The 9,451-nt window shown below is 28.7% G+C and overlaps 1 protein-coding gene across 1 annotated transcript in view; it reads right to left on the bottom strand.

Annotated features, from left to right (window-relative positions):
- Positions 1-4,379: 4,379 nt before the first annotated feature.
- LOC119602386 (slo-interacting protein 1) overlaps positions 4,380-9,451 on the bottom strand; it is a 118,111-nt gene continuing 113,039 nt past the window's right edge. The window contains exon 6 of the mRNA XM_037953881.1: positions 4,380-6,926. Within this exon, the coding sequence (XP_037809809.1) occupies positions 6,198-6,926 (729 nt within the window). The 3' untranslated portion in view covers positions 4,380-6,197. The remainder of the gene's footprint in view (positions 6,927-9,451) is intronic.

Below are 9,451 nucleotides of genomic sequence, written 5' to 3'. Positions count from 1 at the left end.
TTTTCTTTTATATTTTTATAGAGCCCTAAGATACGCTTGAGCGATATTTAATAATTTGCATGTATGCATGTGTGTGAAAGATTTAAGGATTTTCAAAATACATACATATATAATTTTGTTCTACACAAATTGATAATGCGGTTAATGCGCTATTAGGGGCAGGACCTAGTGTGGGAGATATGACCAATTATAGGCGGATCATAAAAAATTCTTTAAGCCAAATTTCTGTACATAAAAGCTATATTACAGTCAAATTTTGTATCTATATCGTAATTTAGTAATAAGTAATGTGTGTTTAAGTAATTTTCTGTTATGAAACGATCGTGAAAAAATCTTGAAATATATTTTTTGTATACAAAACTAATATTTGTGCCAATTTTTTTTATGGGTATCACTATTTGATAATGAGTTATGTGTCTTTAAGTGTTTTTCTGAAAGGGACTTGTATGGGAGCTATGATCAATTATGGACCGATAGGAAAACAATTTCGCAGTAATATTTCTGTGCATATGAGCAATACTTGCACAAAATTTTATATGGATACTAGCTAAAACCCGGCGTGCTTTGCTACTCCTGTCGATATAAAATAAAAAATTCTCAAAATATATTGATATACATTTTTTGTTTATAAGAATTTTATTAATATTTGTTTGTCACTATCCCAAACCACAAAGTAATAAGACAAAGAAAGTTTGATATTTAATGTACTTTATTAATTAATGATATTTATGTACATATATTATTTCTTACAAGGAGGATTTTATTTCATTGATGCGCCAGGAGGAACCAGAAAAACCTTTCTCATCTCATTAATTTTAGCTAAATTCGATTACCAACTTTTAGATGGAGGCAGAACTGCGCATTATGCACTCAAATTACCGTTGAAAACACAATTTTCTGAAGATTATGCATGTAATGTTAAGAAAAATTCTTCAATGGGTAAAATCCTGCAAACATATAAAATAATAGTGTGGGATGAATGCACCATGGCGCACAAAAAATTCTTAGAAGCGCTTGATCGCACTTTAAAGGACATGAGAAGTAATTCTAATATATTTGGAGGTTAATTAATTCTTTTAGCGGGTGATTTTCGCCAGACACGTCCTGTGATACCTGGCTCAACACCGGCTAATGAACTCAGTGCTTGCCTGAAATCATCATATTTCATATTTATTTTACTACGCTTGACTTGGCAAAGGGGTTTCATCAGGTGGAAATTGATGAAGCAAGTCGTTTAGTTCGTACTCATTGTCTTGTTTATTTGGATGACATCATTGTCTTTGGTACCTCATTGCAAGAACATGTAGTTTCATTGGATAAGGTATTTATGCGGTTAAAGGAAGCGAATTTAAAACTACAGATACATAAATGCGAATTCATGAGATCGGAGACAGAATTTTTAGGACACATTGTGACTTCGAATGGCATAAAACCGAATCCAAAAAAGATCGAGCTCTTAAAAATTTTCCAATTCCAAAAAATGAGAAACAAATCAAACAATTTCTAGGGCTTGCTGGATTTTATCGGGAATTTATAAAAGATTTTGCAAAAATATGCAAACCCCTAACCACTTGTTTGAAAAAAGGATACAAATTTGATTGTTATAACAGCGAATATGTTAAGGAATTCGAAACAATAAAACTACTAATATCAAGTGACCCTATATTGAAAAGTCCAGACGAACATGAGATAAACTACTCTGCTACAGAGAAAGAACAGAGAAAGCGATTGTTTGGGCAACCAAATACTTTCGGCACTACCTATATGGTAGGAAATTTACCATTAACAGTGACCACAAACCCCTGCAGTGGTTGCATAATTTAATAGAACCCAACTCCAAGTTACAGAGGGGTAAAATAAAGTTAAATGAATATGACTATGATGTGAAATACATTCCGGGGAAAGAAAATAGAGTGGCCGATGCCCTATCGCGAATAAATAATTTCGAATGTCATATGAATGATATAGCTTCTGACATGGCAACCATACACTCAGCAGATGAAGACAATTCTAACTTTATATTCATAACAGAGAGACCGTTAAATGTTTTTCGTAGACAGTTTTTATTTAGACGAGCTCCTTTGAAAAAACAAACACTAAAAATTATATTTAGAAATACTAGAACTATTATAGACTATTTAAATTATTGCAGGAAAAATTATTGCAGGATATAACATCTTATGATAGGTTCAAAGAAATAATTTTGACTATACATTTGAAAGGGTTGCATCACGGAATAGAAAAAATACAAGCAGAATTTAAGAAAGGAACAAGAGACATACCTGATAAGTATAATGAACTCATAATAAAGATTAATAAAACAGAAATTCAATTAGCATATGAATTAATAGAAACAGAATTTAATGAAAATGAATTTTTGCAGACAACCATGATTAGGAGATACCTTAAAATAGCTGACGCTGAAAGGAAATTGTTCAACATTAGACACAAACGCGGACTTTTCAACGCTTTAGATAGTGGAATTAAATTTTTGTTTGGAACTCTTGATGACGAAGACAGACATGAAATTCAGAGCCGATTGAAGACAATAGAAGATAGCACGCTAACACAGGACGACATTAACAACATTTTATATCACATAAACAACGAAACTCAATTTATTAAAAATTTGAAAAATGCCACTAATGTATTACAGAATCAGATGGTTAGGAAGGTAGTATCGGATGGATTTTTGGATAACATCAAAAGTTATTACGAACATTTAAAAGACATTCAATTAGGACTGACTTTAAATAAACAAGGCATTCTAAATCCGAAATTAATAGACCCAGATAAAATTTCTTAATTAAATACAAATCATTTAGAATATATTAAAACTTCCTTATGGCAAGGGCAGGACGTGTTGTATTTCATAGTTCACATTCCTAATACAATCAAATCTTATCCCATTTTAAAAGTAGTTCCCTTTCCTTCACGTGACAATCATTTTGAGTTGAATTTTGACATGAGTAAGAAAATAACAAATATTGATAATTTGCTTTATGAAATAAAAGGTTCAAAGATAACATTTTTAGAAAATAAGTGTATCAGGAATTTGTTAAATAAAAATGAAAGTGAATGTGAATTCTTAATTAAACATGAAAAAGAAATAAATTTTATTGAACACAGCTTTATCATATCTTTATCACAAAAATATTAATGAAACGATTTTGAAACAAACTTGTAATGATTTAGAACTAAGAATAAAAAATCACAATCTGATCTTTTTTTCAAACTGTAAAATAAGCATTAATGAACTTGTTTTTGAATCCTTTAATGATAATAATAATTTTTTGTATGTTCCATATGTTAATGATATCGTCAATAAGACATTGATAGAATTACCTAACGCTACTTTAAGTGAATTAAAATTAACCCTACATAAAATGAAAAGGGGAAACAATATTACTTATGTAATTTTAACAGTTATTGTGATTATATTAATTTTATTAATAATGTTCCAATATTACAAAAAACATGATATAAATAGTCAGGATATTCGCGAGGACGCGAATGATCTTGAAGGGGGGAGAAGTAGCATAAGAAACTTATTTCCATAGATTTATTCCCATAGATTTAGTTGCTGATTTTTGCTTTTATTTGTTTCCCAGACGTAATAAAATACTTTTTGTAATTTGAGTTTTTGTAATTTAGTTTACTTTAATTGTATCTAGCTTTAAAAATTTTATGAAAAATAAAATTAGATTAAAACCAACCACCAAATAAACAGGTTGTTTTTTTTTTCGTATTAAAGAATGTAAATCTCAAATACGTTACTTACAAACAAACACACATTAATTTTTATATATAGATAGATAGACTGAACATAAAAATATAAAATTGGACACGCAGCTTCCTGATTGTATAAAAATCTGAATGTGACGAATTTCTGGTTGAAAATTAAACATGCATCATCTTGATTTAATGAAAATTCATAAAAAATGTCTGGTACTTTTTCGTTCTTCGTCTCTTTTTTTTAATTGTCTGTAATATTGAGACTAGAATCATAAAATCAAATTTAAATTAAATTATAAAACTCGCGATTTATTCGTTTTGACTCGAATCACGAGCGAGTTCTATCTAACACTCATTAATTTTTCAACTCTTTTCGCGAGCTTAATTTTTAAACTCGTGAGCCAAAAAGATTTATTCGCGAGAAAATTAATTGGATCGAATGCAATTCGCTATCCGTATCCTAACTTTTTCATTAAAAAAATTTACAGTTTGTTCTGGAATCAATTCCCGGAAATAAATAAGCCCGAAAATTTAACACATTAAATTTGTTACTGCGCTAAATAGCAATGAATATCTCTTAATTTTTATGTTTATAGGAAGGATCTTACCATAATGTTTTCTCAAACTTAAAACACGTTAACATGTTTTATTTTTTAACAAATAATTAATACAAATTGGCGCATTGTTAGCTGTTTTTAATTTGTAGAGTACAACTGTTTTAACAGAGACTTTATAATAATTATTTTTTATATAATTAGGCAGGTAAATTGGGTTAACTCTTAAGTTAATAGTTAACTAAATGTTTATAGCACTATTCAAACAAACTTAGAAATATAACTAATTGTATATTGAATGTGCTATTATATTTATTTAATTAATATCCAGCACCATTTTATAATACGTATAATACACAATTTAGTTACCAGTATTACTTTTCTTTTGTATTTTAAATAACAACGTAAGTGTGATTTTAATTCCTACCAAAAATAATATTTTATTAATATTAGCTTAAACTGTATTAATAATAAAATGCGGGAGACTTAGTAGGAAACATATAACTTATTTACAAATTAATGGATTTGTTCATAATGTATATAAAAATTAAATTAATTATTGAACTTAATTATTACATACGAGAGCAAAATTTTAAAACTGTTGGTTACTGCAGTTTTTGGTAACCTTTTATTTGATAAATTTGTAGGATTGTAGTTTAGTTGAGTTGTAGAACTTTGAAAATTTTAATCAAATCGGGTGATAAGTTTTAAAAATTTACAGTTAAGAAATTATATTTTCTTAGTAAAATATTTATTGAAAAATAGTTTTATTTATTAATGGCAAATTTGTATGTTTTCAACATTCTTATTTCTCCTTTTTAATTTTGTTTAACAAAATCAAATTATTCTTTATGATGTTTCTTACAATAATTAGAATGAAACAAATATATATCTTCCACAGAATCTGAGATTTGAGTCCATTTTTAAATATTTTGTAACATTTATTAAAGGTTGTAATAAAATTGGGAAATATCAAAACTTCTCAAAAATCAATGCTTTAATAGCGTTAAAACAAAAATATTAGGAAAAACAAAGCAGTCTCTTTTTTAATTCAAGTTAAAGTATTTTACTGTTCATTTTTCAATTTTAATCGTAATTAAAAAATTGACTCAATTGTAGCAATTGTATAGTTGGAGTTTTCGTTTTCGGGTTACTCAATGTCATCACTTTTTATTTTCCAACATACTTGTTGTCCCCAGTTCCAAAACAAAAATAGTGTAAGAACAAGTTAAAGTGCTTTATTCGGCTATGTTGAATTTTAAATTTGAAAATTGAATTATATTCAAATTTATCCGACAGAAGAACTCATACCAGAATATATGTACATACATACGTACGTATATAGTTTGACGGGAGTCAGATGGATATTTTTCAATGTTACACACGGAACAATAAACTTAAATAAATCCTCTATCACCAGTGAGGGTGGTGGATTGCTTAAAAAGGAGAAAGAACTTATTTTAAACTAAGATTTGAAAGAAATTTATTTTTTATTTTAATTTTGTCGATATAGTGAAACAAATCACCTCAATGTTGTTGTATAATTTTTGAATAATTCCTATTGAATAAAGTATGTTCTTTGATAACAAACTACCAGTAATTTCGGTTAAAGTTTTAATAACATTAAATTGCATATTTCCATTTCCGCTTAAAAATTAATTAAAAAACTCTGACACTACCTTGTACATACATACATATATAAATGAAATTTGAGATCAGCGTATGTATTTTCTGTATATGAATTGTAATGTAATACGTATTTATGAAATCGCTTAACAAAAAACAAAATGCTAAAAGCACCAAAAAAGGAGTAACAAATTATTTGTGCTGCTCTTATACGGTGTAGGATATTATATAGTCGATTTTCACCGACCACTTTTGTCTACCTTACTCTAAAAATAAAATTTTTTATGTGGTTGTAACTGATTGCAGTGAACTATTGATTTGATTGTGTTCTGAGGATGAAAAAACATTAGGATTTAAAAGTTCTGATTGATCCATGTTCGCTTTTACGGTAGAAAACTCTTCTGAAGTTGTTGGTAATGTTGATGAAGTTTTCTTTGTTGGACTTTCCATGTTGTGTAAAGATGCAGAATGTTTATGATCTTCGGCGGAATTAAATTGCAATTGGTAATGTTGCTGTTGTTGTGAGGTTTTTTGTTGGTGCTGTCTTATTAAATTTAGGTATTGCTGATGCTTAATCTTGTCCCTCTCACAAGGATCCTGCAGAATTGTATCTCCTATACACAAGGTGGCAGCAGTTGAATCATCATGTACTAGATGCGCCTTATTTTGCTGTTGCTGAATTAACTGCTGCTGTTGCCGCCTTTCTTTAGCCTTCTCGATGTGCTTTTTACGTTCTTCTTTTGTCCAGTAACGACCAGTTTTAATTTCAGATATGGTGTCGTCCTCTGTTGTAGTTATGTCGTTCCGTAAACGCTCCACATTCATACGTGAGTTACGATCTTTAATTACTCGATTTTTTGCTGGTCTTCTTACAATATAACGTGTACCATCGGGTCGCCGTTTCACTTTCCAAACCATTGTCTCCTCTTCCTTTTTAGGATTATTGGCGATGGTTGAGGCTACAGTGGTGGAGGATTTTGGCATTTTGTTGTTAAGTGACAAATTGTTTACCTGCAAAAGAAAGTAATGGGATTGAAATTGTGTATATAATACTATATCAAAAATTTACATAAACATTAGGGTGATCGACTCGGTTTTATCGATTTTTTAAAATTGGTGAACTCGGTTTTTTGATAATTGCTCATTTCCGAATAATCCGGTTTTCCAAAAGATTTTTACAATAATACAAGTTTTCAAATATTTTTTGTAATATTAAGCATATTATTTTATATACTACTTTTCCGATTTTTTTTAAAAGATTTATTATGGAAAGTTTTAAAATTTATTAATATTTTATGCACTTTACATAACTTAAATAAACTTAAAGTAAATTATTAATCAGAATTGACATGCAAATATTGAAATTCTGTTGCCAAAAATGTACACATTCATATACAGTAGTGGTCAAAACATTCCACAGTGGGACGCCGTAATTTTAATATATTTTAATATTTTTTTAACAAATCAGTAAAAATACATTAAAAGGCATCTTTTGTATAAAAAAATATAGTAAAAAACAGATTTCTTTTGAAAATAATTATATGGGGAAAGCAAGGGGAAGGGAAGGCGATTGTGAATAATAATGGTAAAAAAATACAAAAATGGCTTAAGTATATCCAGATATTCAAATCAGAACCAAAATAGATAAAAATTTTGATATACAAGAAATATATAAAATATACACTTTATTCTGTCCGACAAAAAAGTGGATTTACTTTAATTTTAGATGTTATACAGAAAAATTTTAGGTGGAATAAATTTGTTTTATTGTTATTTTTGTAACATTGTCTATAACCTAATTAAATTTAAAAAAGATTCATATTCAATAATCAGTTAACAGATTTTTTCGCTGAAATAATATAGCATGAGCATTTTTGCACTTTATTTTGTCCGATAGTGTATATAAATTAATCATTCCGTGTGTAACACCAAGAAATATTCATCTGAGACACAACAAAGTATATATCCGGGTCCTTATCAAATTCTGAGTCGATTTAGCTATGTCCGTCTGTCTGTGCAAAACACGCTCACGTAAAAACAATGCTAAATAAATTAATGAAAATCGGCCAAAAGATTCTCTTTTGTCCTCTTTTGGTATTGAAAATGAGCAAAATCGGTTTACATAGGAAAGAGTTATGAATCAAAATTAAAAAAAACTCCGAAAAAATTAAGCCTATTTAACACATTCTAAAACAGTTTTCACAAAAACTATGCCATAGAAATGATACTGTAATTTTTTTGCCGTGATCGTTCCTTATTTGGTCTTAGCTCCCATACAAGTACACCTCCTGAAAATCACTTAAACACACATACCTCAATATTAAATAATGGTATCAATAAAAATGTTGGCACAAATATTGCTTTTATATATAGAAATTATACTGTAAAATATTTTCACGATCGGTTGGTCATAGCTTCCATACAAGGTCACCTCCCAAAAATCACTTAGAGGCACATAACTCATTACCAAATAATATATAATATTGTTTTTATATATAGAAACTAGCTATACACAGTGTGCTTCGCTACCCTCATCGTAATGAAATAAAATAAATATTATTGTAAATTTTCAGTCAGTCCAATATACATTTATGTGTATCTGCAATATCAAAAAGTCCTCTTTTATAGATTTTCATGCAGGTTCCTGGGTCAATATTTCATAGATTTTCAATCAATATTGATTGATTATAGTTTCAATATTACAGGAAACTCAAAAAATATCAGTTGAAGAATGAAAATATAGATAATACAGAAAATATACAGTAAGTCCCATTTTAGATTTTAGTTGAATAAGAATGCTGCATGTTAAATTTTCAACCAGAAGCTCCTCTCATACAGATTTTTATACACTCAGGAAGCTGCGTGTCCAATTTTATATTTTTAGATTCAATATAATAGACAATTCAAAAAGTATTATTAAAAAAAAAAGTACCAGAAAGTCTCTTTTTATATATTTTCGTTGAACCAGGACACTACGAGTTTCATTTTATGTTTATACATATATTCAATATTTTAGAAATCTCAAAAAGTATCAGTTAAAGCAGCGGTTCCCATCGTTTTTTACTTCGCGGACCCCTTGAGGAATTTATTTAATTTCACGGACCCCCATACATATTTTGATATCTTATTGTTATAAATAACACTGTGATACAAAAGTGAAGAAAAAGAAAATGCAGGCGTTCTCATATACCAATTCTATTTCGTTATAGTCCATAGAGTACGAATATATTTTTAGTTTTCCCCTATCACTTCGTTAACTTACTTTTTAAGAGCAAAAGATGCGAAAAAGAGCCATTTTTGAAGTTTTAAATTTGAAAAATCATAAGTTTAGTAGTTTTCATCCGATTTTCAAATCCAATATTTTTTTAATGATACAAGTGTCTTTTAATCCAAAAAAAGAAATCCAAAATTTATGGTAAAATGTCTGAGTTACGGTCGTTTAAGTAAAAAAACTCACACTTTTTTAAAAAATTTTCATTTTCATCATGCTCTACTTTGACCATGAGGCAGTGAGTTCATCTTTTATTACTTTCCTG

Source organism: Lucilia sericata, unplaced genomic scaffold, assembly GCF_015586225.1.
Source record: "Lucilia sericata isolate MDLA Ls3-8-SP2 unplaced genomic scaffold, ASM1558622v1 Contig000225F_arrow, whole genome shotgun sequence".
NCBI lineage: Eukaryota > Metazoa > Arthropoda > Insecta > Diptera > Calliphoridae > Lucilia > Lucilia sericata.
Note: the sequence above shows the minus strand (reverse complement) of the source record. Positions and strands in the feature narration are given on the sequence as shown.